The following is a 26395-nucleotide window of genomic DNA, read 5'->3' on the forward strand; positions in this document are numbered from 1 at the left end:
AAATAAACAAATATATCCGGTTAATCCTGCTCCCCGTTTAGAGTCTTTAACTTCCTGCAAAAACGCAGTCAGTATGCAGCGCTCGGAGCTCTCACACACTACATAATTTACCACAAGTGTTTTCGAGTTTCTCCGATTAGGGTGGGGTAGAACCCAGAGGCCGCCACCTTGAGGATGTTTTTTTTCTTCTGTTATGCAACATAAACAGAGAAATGTATTCCTCGTCGTTGCAAATGCATGTCCGACCTGCCCAGTCGATGCATCCAGGTGGAGGATGGACAGCGGCGATGGCCGCGAGTGCCACAATAATGACCCAGGCGAGTGATGGGAAGCTGCCCTAAACCCTGATCTGATAAACTCAAAAACGCTTGTGGCAAATGATGTAGTGTGTGAGAGCTTCTGTGCACTTTATATCCTCTGCATAGTGCACTTTATATCCTCTCTACCACTACACTGTGAACTGTAATTATTCTTCTACTTTATTTATCTTTTAAAACAAAATGTATTTTAGCGTTAAACATTTTCTTAATATTTTAATTGTAGTTTAAGTCTATATTTAGTGATTTTGTGTGAAGGGTGGACTAGCAAAGTAAGATTTTCATTGTACGGTGTAACTGTCTGTTTAACTGTGCATATGACATAAATATCTGGAATCTTGAATTGTGGTCGCTGTATACTGACTTTGTGTGCAGGAAGTCCGCTAATGCTACCCAACCCCCTCCCTTTCCTGAGACATCACAGTGAATAGGCTGCTCACAGACAGGCTGGTGTATGTCTGTTCATGTGCGGCACCCCGCCCCCTGCATCATGATGATCACCCAATCAAATTAATTGGGTTGTCATGACATTGAAACACCTCCTACGCGTGGCTTTTAGACGGAGACCTTTGAGACACGGAGCTATGCCCCAAACACAAACACACACACACACACACTGTTGTCACCGGAAGGGCACGCGATGGTATCTACTGCGCATGGGCGTTTTCGCAACAACGGCTAGCGTGCTGACTACACGCTGTTGTCGATTCGTTTTTTTTGCGTATCTCCAAACGCAAACACAATTTTGCGTTTCAGCCGTATCCACAAAAAAACGCCAAAAAACGCATTTCTGTGTAATAGGGACATCAAACGTCGTCAAAAACGTATAAAAAAAACGCCAGGAATACACTAGTCTAACCATGGCCTAACCAAGTCCTTCTCACTTCCTGTAATGTGTAACGTTAGGTACTGTACACACAGCACATTGGCGGGCTTACTGTACCCCCCATGTAGAGGTTTTGGCTGAATGTGGATATACTTATTTCTATACCATTGAAATCAAGGTAAATATTGGATCTTAACAAGCTGAATGTTTTCTGAATTTTTGGACACTAAATTTACCAAATCTCGAGCTTTATTGACTGTTGGAGCCATTTACCATTTAATAGCAAAATGCAGATTTACCCTGTTCCAAGCAAACTGGACCTTAAGGACCAGCTAGTCACAGAACGGTTCCATACTGTAGGTTCCAAATTCCATTCCAATGATGTACTGTAGTGTAAAAATTTACAAATTACAGCCTCAGTGAAGAAAAAAACACATTAATTCATGGTTTAATGATACTTATCTAATTAACCTCATTGGTGGTCCATATAATTATTATCACAACAATAATTAACACACTAACACAGTAGCTAAGACTGGTGCAGGTGTGATGTCATAAATTACATTATCATGGAGGCTGTGTGTAAATAAGTGTAATTTGGCAATGCATTATTCATCCATGAGGATAACACTGATCAATGCCCCTCCAAAAACAGTATTCTTATATCTACTGTAATGTAAAATGGGACTTTGAGTCCTATTGTGTTCATTGTAATCCATAAGGTAGTGTGCATTGCAGTACATAAAAATAATAGCAAAGAGACCATTTAAGTTCGCCTGACTTGTTCCTGATCATGGCACCTGAAAATCAGCATCCCTATAAAAAAAAAAAAAGGATAGCCTTTTCCAGCACACATCCATTTCATTCGGACACGTCTCCGACTCACGCTACCCTCGGCGTCGGCTGTCTTGTTTACAGTGTCGTCGCGCCACCCCCCCCCCCCCCCCCCCCCGCCCCGCGCGCACTCCGGGATCAGGCCCCTGCGGCTCGTTCGCCGTGACATATGCCCTCAGACGTCAGGGGGTGATGCCGTATTGTGATCTGACAAATTGTCAGAAGCTGTTAGTATGGCCTCTTGGTTTTCAGATCCATATTCCCTCCCCGAGCAGACGCACGCCTGCTGGGTCAGGAGAGACGCAAGAGACTCTCTCGTGTCTTGTCTCCTGGAAAAGAAACACCCCTGCTCACCCCTTTCTTTCTCTTGTCATTCTCACATTCTTTTGGTGTCAAGAGATTCTCTATACAGAAGGCTGTCCATTCATCTTATTTCCCTGATGGTACGTCTTGTATTCACTGAACCTAGTCAGTCTATACGGTGAGTTTGCCAGACAGGGTTTTTCGTTGTTGTCATTTCCCTCTGTTCAGGCTGGTTGTGACGCCGTCTTGGCCCTGTACTCTGGAACCTCACTCACTCACTCACTCACTCACTCACTCACTCACTCACTCACTCACTCACTCACTCACTCACTCACTCACTCACTCACTCACTCACGGTTAGCCATTCTGCCCCTAGTGGTGGCTCACGGGAAATGCTCTTTGCATCCAAGCCTGTATATTTGTTCTCTTTTTATTTTTTATTTTATCTTGTGCCTTTTAACACATTCGGGACGGGCCACGTATATATCCGTGTTTCGAATCCATGCTTAAGGGACCAACCACGGATATCTCCGTGGCAAGGTTGTTTTGGCTTTTATTCCATTTTAATAACCTATTCAAGGTCGCCGAGCTGCACTGCAGATGTACCCTACTCTTTTAATTCGAAAAAGTGCATTACCGGCCAGATCCTCTTAGGGGCGCTGTATCGATAATGCAGTGTTCCCTGTGGCAGAAGTTGTCTTTTTTTTTCTGGATTTCCAATGTAGTTTTCTACTCACCTGAAGCGATCCCTATAGCCTGTTGCACGGAATACGTTTTGGATCGCGGATTTCACTATGCAGTAAGGGAATATATCATCAGCCAATGGACATATCGATCTACCAGATGGCGATCGATAACTGGGAAATGGTCTGGGGGATCCAACCGGCTCATCGTAAGATCTTTTTCACGTAAATTACATGCTGATCAGGGCTTGTTATGATACTCAACCAGCCGATTAGCATATGTGGCTACTGAGACGAACACGGTTATTGGTAATCAATAATCAGAAACGACGTCCCCCGCCCCCCCCCCCCCCCCCCCTTTCATGCATTCATGCTTGAGGATCGTACCGAGCATATGCAGTTTGAGTTTTAACTGTAGGTTCTGTATAACCGAAATGCCATTGGATATAACGTTAGTAGCTATTAGCCCTGTATCCAGCCTTCCAGGAAATATACTAGACCAAATCCCGTATAACGCTTATATTCAAGACGCTATAAAATGAGAACGTATTGATGATTATTTCTTTAAGCCATTTTGAAGGGACGGTTTATGGTCTCAATTGACAATGAGAATGGACAGATAGCAATACTATAAAGTATAGATTTAGCTCTACAAACAGCCCCACGGACTGTGCAAGTCTGTTTACATATGCTGGCCGTCTACAGTGATTTTAGACGCATCCAAATGGCCGCCAATGTGTTAAAGCACTTTGTAATGACCATTTTACTATGATTATATTATTACTATTATTATTATCATTATTATTACTATGATTACATTATGATTATTATTATTATTATTATTATTATTATTATTATTATTATTATTATCATTATTAGTATGTATATTACTGTTATTATTATCATTATTATTATTATTATTATTATTATTATTATTATTAGTAGTAGTATTAGTAGTAGTAGCATTTGATGATAAATAAATAATTTGTTAGCAGTGTGAATCCTTAAATAAATAACTCCAGCCACTTATGAATATGGCCTTTGTACGACAGATTATGACCTTTGCTTGTTGATATAATAAAGATACAGCACTGAAGAGCCAAGTAATGCTGCAAGTCTCTGCCTTCATTGGCATTCTGTGTACACTGTACACACACACACATACACACACACATACACACACGCACGCATGCATGCATGCATGCACACACACGCAACACACATACACATACACTCACGCTTGCATGCACACAGGCATGCACACACACACACACACAGTACACACACACGTGCACACACAGCAGTCTCTTGATCCTCCTTAATCCAGTCTTCCTATTATACGTCTATAATGTCAGAGGTCATCATTGTATTCATTTAGATGATCCTCTTTAGTGTATCACAAAGGGCAAAGGATGGGGATGTTTGGAAACAGGAGCAAAACACACAACACAGGCCTATTTAAGTCTGGAGCATCAAGCCAGGACACAGTGGCTCTCTGTGACCCCAGGGCCTGGATTCACTGAGACTGAGAGGTCATTAATTCACGGATCCATCTCGCCACTTATGATTCGGATTAAGATTAAAACAAGTCAGAGGTGGTGAGATTATTTTGAGATTTTCCGATTTGATAGTTTTTTGTTGGTGAGGCAATTTATATTCTTCACATATAGGTTATACGCTAATAGTCTATTGTCGTATAGTAGCGCGTCCCTCAGGTCTCTACGCCCAGAGAGCAGCCACTGCTCCGCTGTCACCCCTCTCTCACGGTGAGGTGATCTCATCGATGGCAGAACGAGCCCGTTGAGTTGCGTCACCGCGCCGGCCGAGGCCCTGTGTAGAAACGCACACAGTGATGATGAATACAGTACGCGATACTGTATCATTCATTATTTGCCAATGTGACACAGTGCAAACAGGTGCAGGAGCGGGTCGTGTTCAAAACATATTGTTAGCGAGTCTCATTCAGACGTAAGATGATTTCTCTGCAGTTTGATATTTTTTTTCTTTTTTTCTTTTCTCATTTGAACATGAGAAATGGAAGATGTCCCCCCCCCCATTGAAAGGACAGGTGGGTGTGAGACACACCGACGTCTCAATTGTAGCATTAAGAACAGTGGAACGTCTGCCGTAGGAACCATTCAGCGACGGCAGCAGGAGCAGGGATTTTAAACAGATATTAAAAGATGATTGTGTGCGTGGGCTTTTTTTATCCCGCCGCGCGCTCCGAAGAAAGACGCTGAAAAAGCCAGCTATCAGTCAAGAGAGGAGGATAATAAACACAGAAACATCAGAACGCACAGCAACAAACGCAGACAAAGAGGAGGAAGAGGGGGAAAGCGTGACATATAAATAGTTCAAATATTTCAAGTGATTTCAGAATGTGATGGTGAAACACTGGATGTTTGTGGCCTCAGCCTTTGCCAGTTGTTTTACTTTGCGAGTTTTTTTCACCATAACTCTATTAGGGGCAAACAAGTACGTACACACACACACACACACACACACACACACACACACACACACACACACACACACACACACACACACACACACACACACATTATGTATGCACAAATGTACGCAGGCATGGCACATACAGACAGATAGTCACATGCACACAATGGGAACTTCAAGGCATGAGATAGAATTCCCATGGAGTAAGTGTAGTGTTGGACCTTGATCTTCTGTTCTTTAGCAGCGGACATTAAACACTTCAAAGACCACTGGAACACTTGGTGCTGTGACTTCCATCTTCACTTCATTCATATCCTTTTTATTTTCTTTTATATAATTTTCTTCCCAGTTGTGATAATGATATGAATAGGCTACTTGTTATGGGCTGTATTATGGAAGTCACTGCTGGTTACTCTTATGATTCTTTTCAGTCTGAAAGTCTTTTTAAATTATTTAAATTAAATGATAGTCTTTCAATTATTTTAAATTTTAGTTTTTCCCCCGTTTATTTATATGAACTTTTCTGTGTCTTTTTGCTTCACGTACTGTACGCACATTTGAGATTTCTTTAAATTTTGAGCCAAAAAGTTACACAAGACATGCATTACTTTTAAATGTAATTTGCATGACCCTTAACTTTAATGCATCATGGAATCACATCAATTATGTGTCACTCATCATAATCTACGAATGCCTAGTTGCATCATAATCTTAATCTTGTGGCTCAGGAGAACCTTGTTTATTGTGGGGCGGCTTTGGCTCAGGGGTAGATCGGGTCGTCCAATGATCGAAGGGTTGGTGGTTCGAATCCCGCTCAAGCCCATGTCCATCCCATCGCCGTTGTGTCCTTGGGCAAGACACTTAACCTACTTGCCTCGTATGAATGTGTATGCATGTGAATGAATGTTGGTGGTGGTCGGAGGGGCCGTAGGCGATGATTATTCGCCACGCTTCCGTGAGTCTGCCTCAGGGCAGCGTTGGCTGCAATTGTAGCTTACCACCACCGGTATGACTGTGTATGAACGAATAATGGACTCTGTGAAGCGCTCTGGGTGTCATGAAGAGCGCTATATAAATCCAAGCCATTATTATTATTATTGAGCAAAATGTCACTTGACTGGATACTATTGTCTCCCTGAACTTACTTGTTACTGTAGACCGTTTGCTCAATGGACTGATCTCAAACCCTACTGATAGGGGGATTGAGAAGGCAGGGTTTGAGATATGTCACTTGTTCCATGCTCAGTACCCAGTCCTATATGTATCCCTCTACTGGTCATCAGTGGGATGCTTGATGTGGATATGAATGGGTGGGTGGGGGTCTGTTTGAAGTAGGCTTTGCTCCTGTGGCGGGTGGGTCCTAACTCTGGCCTGTGTGCACTCAGGATGGGTATTCAGGGTTCGCACAAGGTCCTTGAGTGTTTAAAGTGCTTGATTTTTTACAAAAGAAATTCAAGGCCTGGAATTTCTTGAAAACAGCCAATTTTTTAACAATGTTCTTAAAAAGTCAAATCAAATCAACCATTCGCATTGAATGTTTTGTTCATCCATGATCAAATTGTTCTGAATCAAGAAATCGCCTCGTGCGCTTATTTTTTTATCTTTTTCCCCCTCCTTTTTTCCTCCGATTTTCTCCCATCCCAATGTTGTCGTTATGCCAATTCCCAATCCCCTTCCTGGTCGCTGCGCACTTACCCCCCACAGTCGGTCTGGGAGAGTGGAGGCTATCACGTGCTTCCTCCGACACACGTCTAGCCAATCAACCGCTTATTTTCACCTGGCAGCGCGGACTCTCACTGAGAGGGTGTAACGTGTGGAAGGATCACACTACCCCCCTTAGATCCTATCCGCGCTGAGCAGGCGCCCCGACCGAACTGTAGGAGTCGCTGTTTACAACGACCCGGACCCACCCCGCCAGCTTTCCCACCCTCTAATACAGCCAATTGTATTAGTGTGAACGGCCAGCCAAGCTGGTGACAACGCCGGAGCTGTGAGCTGAATTTGAACAGGCGAATACAGCGTCTCCGGTGTTGGTGACGAACGCAATCTCCGCTATGCCACCTGACCGCCCCACATTTAGGCATTTCTAAAAAAATAAATAAAAAAAAATTATATACCTCAGTAATTTTTTCTCCAATGACTCCAAAGTAGTGGTCGTAGTCTATAATGTTACTCTTCAGTAAAAATAATACATCAGATTGGTTTGCAGTATTGAAAGTTTAGGATTGAGAATCACTTTTTGTAGAAAAAGTCCCACCGGTCCGGCACCATCCCTTCTTAAATCATCAGAAGGTGCTGAAAAGCACCCAGATTCTTACTACTATAAGAACTCAAGTTGTCTAGTTTCATGAAGGAAATCAAACAAGCCATTGACATGTGTGAGATGTCTTAAGACCATTCAACCTGAACATGTCTTAAGACCATTCAACCTGTCTCAAGACCATTCAACCTGAACATATCTTAAGACCATTCAACCTGTCTTAAGACCATTCAACCTGAACATGTCTTAAGACCATTCAACCTGTCTTAAGACCATTCAACCTGAACATGTCTTAAGACCATTCAACCTGTCTTAAGACCATTCAACCTGTCTTAAGACCATTCAACCTGTCTTAAGACCATTCAACCTGTCTTAAAACCATTCAACCTGAACATGTCTTAAGACCATTTAAGTGTTTGATTGTGACATCAACTACCATTGAATATAAGGAAGTGGATATAAGGACTGGAAAATAAAATAAAACCAGTATACAATTGTTTAATTTCAATAGAATTAAATTGATTCTTAAAATCCAGAGATCAATCTTTTAATATATGCCTTTTTTTTCTAGTGCGCCTCCCGTCCTGCAGATGTCTCTCTAGTTTGCCTTGCGCTGAGTTTCTGCTGAACTACTACGGAAGCTCAGTTGACCTTAATGACAAATAACTTTTTACAACAACAACAACAGGTGCCGGCCTTCTGAAACCAGCGCCGTCGAGCCCGACTGAATCCATATCGAATTCAATCAAATTAAATCGAAATCGAAACCGGTAATAATCTGTGACGATACCCAGCACTACAGTTGAATGCCTTGATTCTGACTTACTCGGCTTACGTTGTTTTCCCTCTTCTTTTCCCCCTCGTCAGAACGATGTGGAACAGCGACGTTGAGCAGACAGGACAGGTGGCTGCCAGGATGGAAACCACGCCAGCCCCTGGAACCGCCAGCATCTCCATCTCCCAGCAGCAGGCGCCCAAGAAGTTTGCCCCCATGGTCGCGCCCAAGCCCAAGTTCAACCCTTACAAACAACTGGCAGACCCTGACGCCGGAGGTATGTAAAAGCATGACAAGCTAAAGAAGAAAATCAGGAATCGAAGAAAAGTTTTCTCCACAAGCATGGTGTGGAGAAAATATTATTACAGATTAATTTTTTTTCCATTTTTCCATGGATCGTTTAGTACTCTGCCCTGTTTCAAGTGTTGTATTTGACACTTTTCTTGCCCTGGTTTGCATTGAATGGTGCAATATACTCATCATTGAAACACACTGTCTCTGACACATGCCCCCCCCCCCCCCCCCACTCACACAGACTGTTCAAACCACTTGGCTTGTTAGAATTCAAAGCCCAGGTTACCACAGTTGCATAGTAGGTCAAAAGAAAACGGTCTGGGTGCAATAATTTGAAGGACAAATGTGATGAGTACTGTATAATTAGATAAAATTAAAAGTGTTAAATCTTTAAATAGAAGATGGATAGATAAATAGAAGGGAGACACACCAGCAACATTCACTTTCCAACATTCTTGATTTGTGATTTGAAATTAGGTCATAGGTCAAGAAAATAAAAGGTCAAACTGAAAATATTAAACTTTATTTTATTGAATAAAAACGTTGGTTTTATTTAGACTAAGTTTAATATTTTCAGTTTGACCTTTTATTTTCTTGACTGTTGTGAAGGATCAGATTAAACCGAATATATATATTTATTTATATATATATATATTTAAATAGTATTTGTATATCGTTTGATATCCCCTGTATATTCCTTGTACAATATGCACTGAATATCCCTTTAGTCTACTAAACAGCCCATAATAGTTTCATTCTACCATTGGACGAGAACCTGGCGCCAGCAGCCATACCCCTAGGTTCAAGTTCAATCGTGCCGCCCAACATGCCGAGGCAAGCCCGGTACCAGCGTAGGAATACGTCTGGCGAAATACGAATGGTACTATTTGTTCACAGCGCATATATATATGGCGCAAGTAAAGTAGAACTTCCTTTTAGTCCAGTTCTTTACCCTCCAACCGAGTAACAGACGCGAAGCCTCACCCACGACGCACGTGTGGTGCAGTAAGGCCTACTTGGCCTCAGAATAGGCATTGAGATATCGTGTGGATTAATAGTTGAATAGTCATAGTTTGGCACTATACCGTCGAGTTGGACGTATTCTATTAAGCTAATAATAGTCTATTTATGTATGGTGCATCGTTCGGTTAGAGTTATAAAGTTATCAGTACCCCCATCGTTCCTGACGTTATCTGGACGCTTAACCAGGCTGGGCAGACCACTAGTGGTGCTTGCATCCGAGGAGCTCCGGGCCAGGGCGACTGGACCTGTATATTGGATTACTCTACCCGGACGACGGCGAGCCTTCCACGGCTTGGATTATGCTTTGGGTGCTTTGATTATTCCATGGATAACGGCCAACACTGCGGAGTGTTGGAACTACCCCCCGGAGAGGACTCCAGGTGAGACGGCGCTCTACACCAGTGAGGTCGCCTCACGTCTCTCCGTTGTGGACCGGCAGCTACCGTCCACCAGAGGGTCCAGCTGTATTCGTCTGCGGACCGAGGTTCTGTGGGCACCGTGTTCAAGACTTTGAATTCTCCCAAGAAATCGTCGGCCAGATGGGATACCGCCAGCGGCTTCTCTAACCCCCCCCTCCTACTGTCTTACAACCAGCGGGACCCCCCCCCCCCCCCCTTAGTGTATCCAGCTATAATCATTTAAGTACCATCGCTATAGTTTCCTAAATATCCAGGTTGTATACTTACTCCCTGCGTAACCAGAGATTGGACATTCAATGTTGATTTACCTACGAATACTCATTTGCCATACAAGTGCATTTCAAATCATAAGTGTAAACAAGTGAACATTGTATATACCTTTTGCTATATTAAATATTCGATTTGTACATTTGTGTGGACTTCGTTTCATCAGGTGGGAAAGCGTTCATCATATCTATATCATGTACTGGATGGCCAGAAGTTAAAGTACAAGAGGTAGTGGTTTAATACCATACTTAACAATACAGTCAGGGAATTGTACCCCTCAGTTACATTGACCTATGACCTAATTTCAAGGCACACATCAAGAATGTTGGAAAGTGAATTTTGCTCCTGTACTGCACTTACTGTATACACATCCAAGACAAAACAGGGGACAAGAGACATACATGACACTATTAAAGCACAAGAGATATGACAGGATCCTTATATTGTTGATCTGTCAAGTCTAATAAATAACTTACGTCAGTACAAAAAAAGTGCACTTTCGTAAAAGAAATTTAAATCAAGGGGTCAAAAGGTGCATATTAGTGAACTGACCATTCCTTGTACTGTGGCCATCCACCAGTTGAATGGCCTCTGGAACAAAACCAAACTTCCTTTGTTATGGTCACGTACACTTTCCCCAGTACACATATTGAGCAACATTGTGAAGTAAAGTCTCATCTCTGAAAGGGTTGAGAGACAAGTAGGTAATTATATTATATGTATACTTGCTATATGTTGTACCAATGTAGGCTAGTGATAATTAAATACATTAACACACTCAGTGCCAGCCATGCGGTGCGCCTTACCCCCCTTGAATGCCAACACCCACTTCAATGATAGAGCTCTCATATTTGCAAACGCATAAACTATGTCTTAAATTATGGCTATGTGTCTAATCTGGCCGTCGCTTATCAATGACTTGTTTGCAGTCAACATTGTCGAAACGGATTGTTTTTTAATCGTTCATTTCCGTTTTATACCATTTTGAAAAACGCTCGTCTTTTGAAAGTTTCAGGAAAATATAAAGATTCTGTGATAATCGCCCTTTACTGGAATATTCTGGAATACACAAAAATGTTTTGTAATTTTTCGGCTTATTTATTAATCGTTTTCAAATAAACGCTAGATTATCGATAGTATATGTGTACTTATGCACGCTATAGAAGCGAGCTGAAAAATCGATTATCTCATTTCCTGATCAGCGCGCACACACACACACACACACACACACACACACACACGCACACATACACATGGGGCACACGTTGATATCTCTGTGAAAAAAGCTCTGATTATCCTAAGACTGGTAAAATAGATTCCTTACCTCAGATCAGATGTTCTCCAAAAAGATTATTCCAATTCCTGATCGGCATTCCAAATATCGATCGCGTTTATTGATCCAACGCTGGGTACTGGAAATATATATTCCACGCTGTTCTGGTGGTTGGCAATGAATCCGATCCTCTCGGGTAGGGCTGCAACTAACGATTATTTTGGTAGTCGACTAATCTGTCGATTATTTTTTCGATTAGTCGACTAATCTAACGATTATTTTTGTCACACCCTCCATCTCTGTTTCCTGTGGGCGCGGCTCCTTTTCGGGCTCCAGTGCATGTTTTACCTCGCATGCTCAAGTCTGCACACCTGTGAATGTCACCCTGTTGTCCAGTCCCTCTGCCTTAACAGTTAACTTTTATTATTATTTTATTTTTTTATTATCTTTTTCCCCCCTCCTTTTTCCGATTTTTCTCCCATCCCACTGTTAGTCGTTATGCCAATTCCCAACCCCCTTCCTGGTTGTTGCGCACTCCCCCCTACTGTTGGTCCGGGAGGCCGGAGACTGTCACATGCTTTCCTCCGACGCATGTGCAGCCAGCCGGCAGCCAGCCTGGCAGCGCAGATTGTCACCGGGAGAGTGTAACGTGTGGAAGGTCACACTGCCTCCCTCCAGATTCTACCCTCGCTGTGCAGGCGCCCCGACCGAACTGTAGGGGTCGCTGTCCACAACGCCCAGGACCCACCCATCAGCTTTCCCACCCCTAACACTGCCAATTGTGTTAGTATGAACGACCAGCCAAGCTGATAGCAACGCAGAGAGCTGGATTCGAACCCAGCGTCTCCAGCGTTGATGGCGAGCACCTTGCCCACTACACCACCTAGCCGCCCAACAGTTAACTTTGATTGATTGATTGATTGATTGATTGACTTAACATAACATGATCCCATAGCAAATTTAAATAATGACTCATGAAACAATTTGGATCTGTTAAGCTGTAAGCTGTATTTCGCCTAAAGGTACATGCCTAAGTAAATGGAAGATTGCTCCACTTCTGCAAGGTCAATTTGCATGTTCTTGGTATCTAGGAACATCTAGGGACCTGGGGGTATGTATTTCCAGTGTCAGAAATATTGTGTCTGTTACTAGGCTGAGTAAATTGTAATGAAGAAAAGGAGAATATAAATTATGATTTATGATTTTTGCATCTTTGATCATGTTAACACTTTCCGTGCCACTCACAAGATTTCTCTGGGTTTTTTATAGGTGGTTGCGTGCCACTCACGAGATTTCTCGGATTTTTTTTTTCTTTTTTTTTTTGTGATCTGAAAAATTATTGCATCACCCGAGCCTACCCGAGTATAGCCGAGCTGCACCGGTGATCACTGTGGAAAAAAGCGCCCCCTGTCGTCTCCCAGATGACATAAGTGATTTTGGAATGGACTCAATGAAAATGAATGGGGGAAAAAATCCGGTACTCCACATTTTCCAGTTCACTGATCCAGCCGGGGTTACCACAGTTCATTCTGGAGCCTCAGATCCCCACGGATCATGGAGATCTACAGTCTCGCGTTGGATCCATACACTTATCGATTTTTTCGAATGGTGATCAGGAATTGGAATATACCAGTTGGATACCATCTGATGTCAGGTAAGGACTCTATGTTATCAGTGGTAGGATAATCAGAGTAAGTTTGATGAAGTTATAAGCTGTTTTGTGAAATGTCTTCTTTCGGTTTCACTGTAAAAGTCTGTGAGGAAATCAACGGAGCGATTATCAGTGCGCGGCCGTAATGTGCTTGCGTGCACGTATAATATTGATCATCTAGCGTTTATTTGAAAACTATTCATAAAAAGGCCGACGAATATCAACGTTGTGGAATATTCCACTAAAAGACGATTTTCATAGAATGCTCCAGAATGAGCTGTTTTTTATATCAAAACGGGGGCTTTTCTAACTGCTCTGAAATGGAAACGACGCGATAAAAAAACAATCTGCCTTCACAGCACTGACTGGAAAATAGTCTTTGATAATGCGATGGGCAGATTAGACACATAGCCATAATTTAAAACATAGATTAGGCGATATTAACGTTAACATTGGCGCCGATGGTGGCATTCAAGCGGTAAAACGGAAAACCAGGCGTGGCGCTCAAAGTGTTAAAAGATGATTAAACAGAAGGATTTGTAGATACAGTAATTAATGATAATCGATTTTAATTATAAATTCATATTTGACCTTGAACTTGACCTTGACCTTATTATGGCCAAATCATACATCTATGGATAGGGAAAATGCTCCTCTTTCCAATGGCAGGGTTGAATCTGGATTTAGTAATTTCCTTGCGGTTTTTACGATAATTAGCATTTTCCGATAAATTCGTATTTCCGATAAATCGTATAAAACAAAATATACACTTTGACTACTGTTTTTGATAGGGTTATGGTCTTTACTCTTGGCTACAAAAAAAATATTTAAAAACATTAAGCTCTTAACATCCAAGGGCCCACATGTGGACGATTCTTTGCCGACCTCTAGTGGCTCGGGTGTGCATTTCTTTTAATACAATATATACAGTAGATAGAATTAAAGCCCTATTTGTTGCCTGTCGATTGCCCTTTCAGGTGACAAAATCCGTTCAGCGGTTCTCGAGTTACATGCCGATATGTGAGGCGTGCCCCAAAGTACGCAAAAGTACACATTACCACCCCCGACTCCCGGGGCTCTAACTCCGTCAATCATTTGGCGATCTCGAAAATCTTTGCACAGGGTTGTAGCCAATGAGTGTGGCTTTCCAATGATACCCCATGATATGATAATTGGGGATCTAATACGGTCTCTATTGATCGATTTATATAGGGGGACCTTAACACTTTGAGAGCCAGTCCGTGTTTTCCTTTTTACCCCCTTGAATGCCCACATCCACTCCAATGTTAACGTTAATATCGCCTAATCTATGTTTTAAATTATGGCTATGTGTCTAATCTGCCCGTCGCTTATCAAAGACTCATTTTCCAGTCAACATTGTCATGGCAGATTGTTTTTTTATCGCTTCATTTCCGTTTGATAGCATTTTGAAAATGACTTGTTTTCGCGGAAAAAACAACACCTTCTATGATAATCGCCTTTTACTGGAATATTCTAGAACGTTGTCATTTTTCGGCCTATTTATGAATCGTTTTCAAATAAACGCTAGATGATTGATAGTATAATGTGTACGCATGCACGCTCGTGCCGCCAGTTGAAAATCGATTCTCCTATTTCCTGACCGCGAGCAGAGTCAAACAGCCTATCACCATAATCACATAAAAGCTTATATATCCGTGAAAACGGGTCTGATTATCCTAATACTGATAACATAGATTCCTTACCTGAGATCAGATGGTATCCAAATGGTTTATTCCAATTCCCGATCGCCATTCGAAAAAATCGCTCATTTGATTGATCCATCGTGTATACAGTAAAACACATATTCCCCGCGGCCCGGAGGCTCCAGAGTGAACTCTGGTAGACCCCGGTTACATGAGTGAGAAGTAAAATGTGGAGTGCGGTGTGTTTTTTCCCATTCATTTTCATTGAGTCCAATCCAAAAGGGTGATTTACCATCTGGGAGACGATAGGGGGCGCTTTTTTCACATCTGAGCGCCTGGGGTGACTGGATCTCCAACGGTAGGCTCGTTTGATGCAATATGATTTCAAATTGCTAATAAAAAAAAAACGAATAAAACGAATTCTCGTGAGTGGGCATTCAACCCGGGGGGTAATAACACGAGAAAACTCGTGGGTGGCATTCAAAGTGTTAAGGGGGACCTTAAGGCTTAACAGGTTGCAACTTGCTTAAATCAAAATGTATTTGAATAACATAAATACAATACAACAATCAATCATAACTAAATAAATAAATTAAATAATACAAATTAAAGTGCAAGTGTTTAAATGTAAACAAAGAAAGAAAATAAGTAGCAGCATCTGCCCCCAGCACCGCGGCTGATGGGGCTGTAACTTGGTCCAGGAGGGTGACTTGGAACAGCTGTAGGGGGAGAGGAGGATGACAGATCAGACAGACTTCTAGGTCTTTTGTTTGCTGTGTGTGAGAGGAGAGGAGTGTGTGTGTATGTGTGAAACTTTATTTTAGATGATGTACTGCATAATGCCATTAACGTTAAACCATGGGAAAGCTACAGTAGTTGGAACTTGGCTGGCTAGGCTACAGACAGCTCACGTTAGCACAGAGTGTCGTGTTTTTGCAGACTGACTAGCTAAGTAAGATTGTGACACACACTGCCACATTGAGTATATGTGTATATAAAAGCAGCAACGCTGTAAGCTTGGTGCTGTTGTTTAGCTAACGTTACGTTACATACATCATACCGCAGCCTCGGTATAACTGAAATAGCATGCAGCAACACTGTAAGCTTGGCGCTGTTTAACGTTACATACCGCAGCCTCTATAAGCCCCAGCAATAGAGTTCGCTTAGCAAGCATTATCCATATCCATGAGACGTTCTGTTTTCCAACATGTAAGCTAACGTAAAAAATACAATACTATGGCTAACTATCTAAAACGTACCCATGTTCCGAAGCTCCGGGGCTGCATTCTTTCTTCTTCTTACCCGGGCCGTTACTACAGAATGCAGTCAGACAATGTAAACGATACTGCCCCCAGCACTTCCCGTAGTGCATTGCAGTTACAAATGAACATTTGCGTCTCTGATTTTTTTATACGACGCATTGACGCAAAAATTCCCCGTCGACAATTTTTTTTCTCTGTGACTTGCCTGAGAAGTAAAATGAGGAAGCTGGATTCCCCCCCCCCCCCCCCCCCCATGTGTTTCATTCAATCCATTCCAAAGGGGTGCAGTACCACAGGGAGAGACGATAGGGCGCGGTATTTTCCCAATGGAGCTCAGAGAGAGTTTGCAGCACTAACGTGAGACTAGATTGATGAAATATTAATTCAAATCGCTAATAAATAAAAAAAAAAGCGAGATATCTCGTCGCTGGCACTCAAAGTGTTAAGAAGTCTTTCTGAATTGATATGGTATACAGACCCTCATCTGCACCTTTTTGTCTACTGTTTATTTGTATTCATATTTTTATATTCATATTTTATCTTTATGTCTTGTCTTTATTCAATAAAGGAATATCTTATTTTGATCAAACCCCACCCTCTTTTCTTGATCCTCCAATCACAACTTTTGCTTCCCTCAAAAGCGACAGTTGTGATTGGAGGATCAAGAAGAGATGGCATGGTTTGAGGTAGGTCAGTCAATTGGTATCCGTAACGCTAAGCATGCTGGTGGAATTTCGATGAGGGTAATGAAGCATGGATATTCCTTAGGAAAATGATTTAGAATGCTTTGTGCCACCCATTGACTACCATGATGCTATCTGCTTTACATTTTTCAAAAAGCTAAACAAATGCAAATGCTTTTCCCATTTTGTAACAAATCATGTAGGTTATTTGTAGAACCAACCTTTGCCATTTGTTAATTTCTTTTATTTTGTATTTTTTTAAGTATTAGGTTAGGTAGGTTCTTTTTTGAAGTAATACATTACCAGTTGTTTTGTTCACTCGTTAATTGACAGATACTGTAGCTCTATTTGATATTGGTTTCCATGGCTACAGTGCCGAATTCTCTCTCCAGTCCTAAAAAGCTTGCTGATAAGAGATGTGACTTAAACTCTATCTATTGCCTTAAAAGGGTGTTAATTAAGGCACTCTATTTCGGTATATTTTACAGAGTTGAAAGATGAATTCAAGGTCTGTTTCTTTCCTTTGCACAGCCTTTTGATGTCTTCTTCTGGTGAGTGTGGGAGACAAGGCTTTGTTCATCATGTAAAATCATATGGAATATGAAGATGGTAGATTTAAATGAAGTGTATAACAAATAAGAGGCAAGTTAGCGGAGGGTAACGCTTCTAAACATTTTGTACATAACACAATTCATACATACTGGAACCTGTCTTTCTTTTATTCAAGTGCAGTCAATAGTATTTTGATACTATTGATCTCTGCATTGAAGCATCCTGTAGTCCAATTAATTTTTTTTTTATTGTAATAAAATAGAGTATGTGGCAATTTATTGTCAAAACAGAACTGCGGTATCCGATACAGCACTCGTCCCCCCCGAAAAGATTGAGAATTGACCTATCTCAAGCCTCTGCCACTTTTCTTGATCCTCCAATCACGACTGTCACTTCCCTTTGAGAGTTGTGATTGGAGCATCAAGAAAAGAGGGGAAAAGAGAGAAACTGCCATACAGCATTAATAATTGCATGGAGAGTCAGTCTTAGTGATAAATGGTTAATTTCATACCATGTAGGAGAGAGGCTCTATGACCATTCATAAGGACAGTGGGGGGAAAAAAAGAACTGCAGTTGTATGCTTTCATCCTTCATCTATAGTCCCGGGCACGTCCCACGCTGGGTCCGAGACACATTTTCTATCGTCCCCAGAATGATGGGGCGGCCTTGGAGCCCTGGATTTGACCACAGTGTGCTATGCATGTATTTGAGTAGCTATTATCTCGCATGTTTGCCCCAGGCATGTACATGTTACATAGGCATCTCCTATTCATCTTACTAAAGGGCCCATATTAAAGGACCGTAACGGGGAGATCGTCAGGCCTTGGCGAAGGTCTGCACTATTTTATCATACAATTTTGTTGAAAATATTACTGCTAAGTTGCAGTACTGTTATGTGAGCAAGTATATATCATAAGACGAGATAAGACACCATGTACCCCCCCCCCCCCCACAAGATATCTAGTACATGTGTTGTAATTTGAGGCTTCACCCCTTCCTCTACCTCTGGTAGCCCTAGAGGTTTGAAACATAGGAAACGGTTATGGAATTGGGCACTAGCAGAAAAAGCTCCAAGGTTGAAAACACTGTTGTCTTCAGGGATTTGTGGTTTGCATTGTGGACATTTTTCCTTAACTTTTTGTCTCTTTTAGTCTTTGTGCTCCAGATAGAGAACTGCTTCCTTAACTCTGCTCACTAAAGGAGAACCTTAGTTCAGTATATATTTTTAAAGTTCATAGTTAAAAAAAAGAATAATAATAAATGATGGAAAGATTCAATTAAAAAACATAATGGCTGCCCTTGGCTTTTTAGCAACCCCAAGCAAAATTTGACATGCCTACTGTATTACTACCAATAATATGAAATAAAGCTGCACTGAAAGAAATGAACTGAAAAGTCAAATACACTGGTATTTACCTATTTAATAGACAAAGGAATGAATCAATAGCTATATTTCCATCCAATTGTCAAGTGATTTTTTTTAAGCAAACTTATTCAGTATTGTCGTAAAAAAATAGAACGCAAAGTACAGTAGGTGCATGTCCATCAGTTGGCTTGAGATTAATAAACACTCTACCTGAACATGTAACGTAGCAACGTCAGAAAATATTGCCTATAGCACACTATAACTCTTTATTGACAATTGCAAAAATCACCTCAAGCTAGCGGAAAATATTTTTGCAATATTTTCTTTTCCCCATATGCCTGGCTCTTGGGCCATGCCAAATAGGGAGACACGCCATTGTAAACGTTTTAACAAAATGATATTTATTTAAACAAATTAGATGACAAGAAATGTCAACTCCAGGATTTAACAAAGTGTGAATGTCAGTATGGTCAGTGGTATAAGGTGTGCATGAGTTATAGGATGGTGGTGTGTGTGCGTTGCGACATGCTTAACAAAACCAAAAGGAAACGAAGACGGCAACATAATCAAAAGGGTTCCTGTAGGGAGAGGCAGAGAGAGAGAAAGAGTTAGTTAGTAGCCAGAACATTATCGCCTGGGAACGCCGGGGCAGGTGAGTCATAGGTCTACTAGCACCCAGCAGAGAGCAGGGCTCATCACACATGTGATACAGACACTTCATAATGAGCATTAAAGAAATGTTGCCATTCTGAGGCCTGTTGTAGTCAACATTAGGGGGGAGACGATACGAGTAACTCATGATATGATACTGACCCACGATAACAATAGTATCACTCAGCAAATTATTGTCTGATCCTTTGCATCCCCTTCATGGTGAGTTTGACAAGCTTCCATCTGGAAGCGCTATAGAGTTCCTCTAGCCCCAAAAAACATATTTAAGAAGTCCTTCATCCCACAGGCCATTGCTCTGATGAATTCTTAGATTACAATTTGAACCATGGTACTGGTTAGGTATCTGAATCGCTGTCCGTGTTTTTGTTGTTGTCTCTTTTGTCTATGTATTGGGCTGTTTTGGGCTAATGTATTTTGTGCCTATATCTGCAATAATCGATATATTGCAAGAAATTTCATCTATGATACATCACGATATCTGTGTAACTGAAGAAGAAAAAATACCCATAAAAAGGTATGTATTTATTTATTCACACGATTGACATGAAAGCTTTATTTTGTGTGCATAACAAACTGGCCAATTGTTCATGAAGCAATGTACAACAGATTGCCTCTTTAACACATTGGACGCCAAAAACGAGTATACTCGGTATTGCCCGCCATGCGTTGTGCGCCAGAAACGAGTTAACTCGTTTTTGGGATCAATATTTAATTTTTTCGCCATAGCATTCATAATTCATCCAGCCTCCCTCCGGGACTGCAGCTGGACCCTGTCTGATATTGCAACGCCTCAATACCGCCGCCTGGTGGATGTCGGGCGAGTTACACTCCAAGCCAAACCGGAAGTGGCGCTCGGTGCATCGAGGAAATTCCTCCGGCAGTAATATCGTGTAACGTGGGTCTAGATACACACTTGAGTGCATGGGATCGCTTTCAAAACGCAATAATCAATATGATTTCGGCGTTTATTGCGTCATACAAACGGGAAATGGATCTAGCAGATCGACGTCAAATAATTGGAATATTTTTCCTCCAGTCTCATCGGCGAACGGTAAGAGGAATATAACGTTATTTTCAGCCCGATTGTTTATCAACCCATACTAAATAAAGCCGTTACTGACGATCAAGGAATTATAAACGACCCCCCCCCCCCCTTCCTTCATGCATGATGAAGCATAATGTATACTGATCATATACATTTGAATTTTTTAATATAGCTTGTATAGGAAAGAAACGCCAATCGATAATCTATCATATGTGTCAGGGCCTATAACTTGCGTTTTAGAAAACATACTTATATTCTCGACGGTATTAACACAACAATGTATGAATGAAAAAATATAACGTTCCCACATCCGGAATGATAGATACCCGATGTTGAATGGGCCATAGTAATGTCGATATAGCTATAATATTTAAAAAGTTGGGGGGGGAAACACTGTACAACTGTACAAGCAAGACTGTACATTGGAATATTGACAACCATACTAGGTAATTTACTGTACATTGGAGGGGGTTGGGGGGGGAAACACTGTACAAACAAGCAAAACTGTACATTGGAATATTGACAACCATATTAGGTAAATGACTGTACATTGGAGGGGGTTGGGTTAGGACATTTACAGGGGCCAGTTTCGAATTGCAGTCTCCCGTAGGTGTTCTTTGAGAGTGGTTTTGAAAGTGGGTAGTGATTCACATTCCTTTACAGGTTTAGGTAGGGCGTTCCACATTGATATGGCATAATTGCGAAACATGTTTAGTCCCTTGTTTGAGCCGAATCTGGGTTTAACATGATTTGTGGAGCTCCCTCTGGTTTTGTGATCGTGGTATTCACTGACCTTTGGGAAGTATTTTGTACATGGGTACCTTGGTCGTGTAGTGTATCTTGTAGACCAGGCCCATTGCAAGTTGCTGTACTCTGTCGTCTACTCTAAGCCATCCTAGGTTGTCAAAGTGGGCAGGGGTGAGGTGGGTTCTAGGAGTAAGGTCAAGCAGTAGTCTGACCAGTTTGTTTTGAGATGTTTGTAATTTTGTTTTTAGCGCCTTTGAGGTGCTTTGGTACCATGAGGTGCAAGCATAGTCGTAGTACCCTTGAATGAGTGCTCCTGCCAGAGTCTTCAGGGTATTCTTGTTTACCAGAGAGGACATCCGGTACAAGAATCGAGTTCGTTGGTTGACTTTTTTTATTACATTGGATGCCATTTTGTCACAGGAGAGATTAGCCTCTAGAATGGAACCCAGGTAGGTAATTTCATCTTTCCTTGTGACAATATTGTCACCTACTGTAACTGAGAAGCCGTCGGTCTTGCGGAGTTTGTTATTTGAGCCGAAGAGAATGGACTCTGTTTTGCCCATGTGTAATGATAGTTTGTTATCAGCGAGCCATATGCAGATTTTGCCTAGATAGATTTTAGATTTTGGATCTAATAACTATCCACTGTCTGTCAAGAGGATTAAATTACGGGCGGCCACCTCAAAATCTTTAAACACAAGTTGCTTTATTTATCATTTTGATCTACTTTTTCTCCTCCTCTTTTTCTGTATTTTTCTCCCATCCCAATTTAGTCGTTATGCCAATTCCCCCCTCCCCTTCCTGGTTGTTGCGCGCATTTGCCCCCCACTTGCCAGTCTAGGGACGGTTGAAGACTATCACACATGTCCCCTCTGGTACATGCAGAGTCAGCCAGCCGCTTCTTTTCACCTGACAGTGAGGACTCTCACTGGGGGAGCGTAACGTGTGGGAGGGAGGCTCACACTACTTCCCCCAGTTCCCTCCCTCGCTGAGCAGGCGCCCCGACCGACCTGTAGGAGTCGCTGTTTACAACGACCAGGATACACACCCCGCCGGCTTCCCACCCGCTAACTCTGTCAATTGGTTAGTATGGACGACCGACCAAGCCGGAGGCACCGCTGACAGCTGGATTCGATACCACTGTCTCTGCTGTGGTAGGCAGGCGCTTAGTCCGCTGCGCTACCCAGCCACCCACAAGTTGCTTGATTTCTATGAATAGAACTGTACACCATACAACTGCCATAAAATCCTCATTTCTTATCTGACACAAAAAAAAGAAATACATTGAATTGCAAATGACTCAAATCAGTACAGCTTTTCACCTACAATGTTACTCATATTGATCAACAAACAAGCAAACTAGCTGTAGATATGAAACGGTTCAATGGCGAAAGTTAGTGTTATTCAGGGTAAATTCAATTACACTTTCTCGATCAGCTCATCTATCATTAAAAGCAGTGCTGCTTCATACTCCACGCTGTCATTTACTATGCCAGCGATGGTTACTTAAAAATAAGTAATGCTATTGCATTACGTGAAATATTCATAAAGATTCAATTGAGGTCAAGGAACTGTGCTGCTTGAAATGTGGAAGATGGCAAAGAAACAATATGCCACCCTAGTGCCTTTTTATGTATGCACATTGTTAATGAAAACCTTTGTGGGCGTTATCATGGTTTAACTTTTAAACCCTGCTGTATCAACTATTGAAATTACTTAAAAAATTATTAGCATAGCTTACATAGCTAATTATATAGGCAGATAATGTGCAAAAACATTTTAATTAAGTGGTGTGCGTAATGTTTTAAGAACATAGTAGTATTATTATTACTCATACTACTACCCACTAATACTACCCACCACTTATTGTGATGATGATGATGATGATGATGATGATGATGATGATGATGATTATTGCTGGTTGTCACTAGCATTTTGAACAGACAAACATATACAGTAGACTGAAAAGCAACTCCAGATGTCTCCCAAAGCTCATCAGAGGATAAGGCGTCTTTATCAACAGATTATCTGGGTTTCTCTTTTTTATGGTTTGTTTAACATCAAACCCGGGGACAGTTTGATGTTATAAAACTGTGGATTAGCATAAAATAAATTAGGGACAATTAAATTGGGCAGAGGGCCTCGCTGTCCTGGATCAGGCGCAGAATGAGCAGCCAGAGGGGGTGTTTGCGAGCTGGGCAAAGGGGGTCACTGCAGATGGAGTGTGGTTTGTGAGGGTCAACATACTTCTGATCAAAGACCCAGCAGGAGGAGGTGACGACAGGCCTGTAGGTCTCAGACAGGGGGACCTTACGACAGGCCTGTAGGTCTCACACAGGGGGACCTTACGACAGGCCTGTAGGTCTCAGACAGGGGGACCTGACGACAGGCCTGTAGGTCTCAGACAGGGGGACCTTACGACAGGCCTGTAGGTCTCAGACAGGGGGACCTGACGACAGGCCTGTAGGTCTCAGACAGGGGGACCTGACGACAGGCCTGTAGGTCTCAGACATGCGGACCTTACGACAGGCCTGTAGGTCTCAGACAGGGGGACCTTACGACAGGCCTGTAGGTCTCAGACAGGGGGACCTTACGACAGGCCTGTAGGTCTCACACAGGGGGACCTGACGACAGGCCTGTAGGTCTCAGACAGGGGGACCTGACGACAGGCCTGTAGGTCTCAGACAGGGGGACCTGACGACAGGCCTGTAGGTCTCAGACATGCAGACCTTACGACAGGCCTGTAGGTCTCAGACAGGGGGACCTGACGACAGGCCTGTAGGTCTCAGACAGGGGGACCTGACGACAGGCCTGTAGGTCTCACACAGGGGGACCTGACGACAGGCCTGTAGGTCTCAGACAGGGGGACCTGACGACAGGCCTGTAGGTCTCACACAGGGGGACCTTACGACAGGCCTGTAGGTCTCAGACAGGGGGACCTGACGACAGGCCTGTAGGTCTCAGACATGCGGACCTTACGACAGGCCTGTAGGTCTCAGACAGGGGGACCTTACGACAGGCCTGTAGGTCTCAGACAGGGGGACCTGACGACAGGCCTGTAGGTCTCAGACAGGGGGACCTTACGACAGGCCTGTAGGTCTCACACAGGGGGACCTGACGACAGGCCTGTAGGTCTCAGACATGCGGACCTTACGACAGGCCTGTAGGTCTCAGACAGGGGGACCTGACGACAGGCCTGTAGGTCTCACACAGGGGGACCTTATGACAGGCCTGTAGGTCTCACACAGGGGGACCTAACGACAGGCCTGTAGGTCTCAGACAGGGGGACCTTACGACAGGCCTGTAGGTCTCAGACAGGGGGACCTGACGACAGGCCTGTAGGTCTCAGACATGGGGAGCTGACGACAGGCCTGTAGGTCTCAGACAGGGGGACCTTAAGACAGGCCTGTAGGTCTCAGACAGGGGGACCTGACGACAGGCCTGTAGGTCTCAGACAGGGGGACCTTACGACAGGCCTGTAGGTCTCAGACAGGGGGACCTGACGACAGGCCTGTAGGTCTCAGACAGGGGGACCTGACGACAGGCCTGTAGGTCTCACACAGGGGGACCTTACGACAGGCCTGTAGGTCTCAGACAGGGGGACCTTACGACAGGCCTGTAGGTCTCAGACAGGGGGACCTTACGACAGGCCTGTAGGTCTCAGACAGGGGGACCTTACGACAGGCCTGTAGGTCTCAGACAGGGGGACCTGACGACAGGCCTGTAGGTCTCAGACAGGGGGACCTTACGACAGGCCTGTAGGTCTCAGACAGGGGGACCTTACGACAGGCCTGTAGGTCTCAGACAGGGGGACCTGACGACAGGCCTGTAGGTCTCAGACAGTTTGAGAGCAGTGTTAATTTCGTCAGCTATTTAATTTTTTCTTTTTCGTCTTAGTCATGTCTCAAATGCCCTTTTTCGTTTTCATCAAATTTAGTCGCCTTTATCAATTTTTTTGTTTAGTCAAGTTTTAGTCAACTACAGGTCTGAGCATTTTTGTTTTAGTCTTTTTTGTTTAGTTTCGATTTCGTCTTTTTTGTTTAGTCTCGCCACTCAGTTACAGCCTCATAAGTTGGCATGCCCATATTTAGTCATCATTTTCGTTGACTAAATGAACACTGCATGAGAGTGATTATGAGCTGCTTGTATCTGATTGCTGGCCAGATGGAGTGGATGTTAAAGGGGCACTTCACCAATTGTCAACCTTAATCCTGTCTTTCTGTCATGAGAAGGACTTGTGATAATCAGACATGTAACTCACCAACGTGTTCTGTGTCTCGAGAGCTCAGCCGCATCGGCACCGCAGAGGAGTTCCTCCGGGTCACGTCACAAAGAGGAGAGCAGACCTCTAGTGAACTACAGACACTATTTCCTCAACCATTTCTTCAACTTTCATCGAGTTGTTCCTAATACAGTTAAGAGCAGTTGAGGAAATACTTTACTAGAAGCTCTTTACATACTTCAGCAATAAGCACCTGCATAGCAGAGGTCTCAATACAAACATCTTCTCCTGCGTATCCTTTGTACCATGTCTGAGAATGTGCATGTTTTAAGTCCTCAACTCTGAATCGGAGCCTAGTGGCTTACTTCCTCTCGTTGCCATATTTCTTGTCTTTAATGAAAGTCATAGAAACCGATCCTTAGTAACGTCCCTTGCATCCAAGTATCATTGGATTTTTTTCCGTAGCAGTCTGCCTAGATCCAGCGCATGGGAATAGCTGGTCAACTCACCGTCTGCCTAGATCCAACGCATGGGAATGGCTGGTCAACTCACCGTCTGCCTAGATCCAACGCATGGGAATGGCTGGTCAACTCACCGTCTGCCTAGATCCAATGCATGGGAATGGCTGGTCAACTCGCTCTCTGGGACTAAGCTACCCTCAGAGAACAGAGTGTAAAACGTGTTGTCGAGGACCCCCTCGACGGATTGGGGATTCATATAGACTGTTGACCCTATTTTAGAAAAAACTACGAGGTTGCATTGCATCATTGTACAATTCGTTATTTATATATTATTTTGTAGTT

General features: G+C 42.9%; 1 protein-coding gene across 3 annotated transcripts in view; it reads left to right on the top strand.

Annotated features, from left to right (window-relative positions):
• The window catches only part of lpp (LIM domain containing preferred translocation partner in lipoma), a 411859-nt gene that overhangs the window by 127361 nt on the left and 258103 nt on the right, over positions 1–26395 (top strand). For all 3 annotated transcript variants that reach the window (XM_084307814.1, XM_084307813.1, XM_084307815.1), the window contains one exon: positions 8545–8729. In XM_084307814.1, the coding sequence (XP_084163940.1) occupies positions 8549–8729 (181 nt within the window). In that variant the 5' untranslated portion in view covers positions 8545–8548. The remainder of the gene's footprint in view (positions 1–8544; positions 8730–26395) is intronic.

This window comes from Notolepis coatsorum, assembly GCF_963971535.1.
Source record: "Notolepis coatsorum genome assembly, chromosome: 2".
Classification (NCBI taxonomy): Eukaryota; Metazoa; Chordata; class Actinopteri; order Aulopiformes; family Paralepididae; genus Notolepis; species Notolepis coatsorum.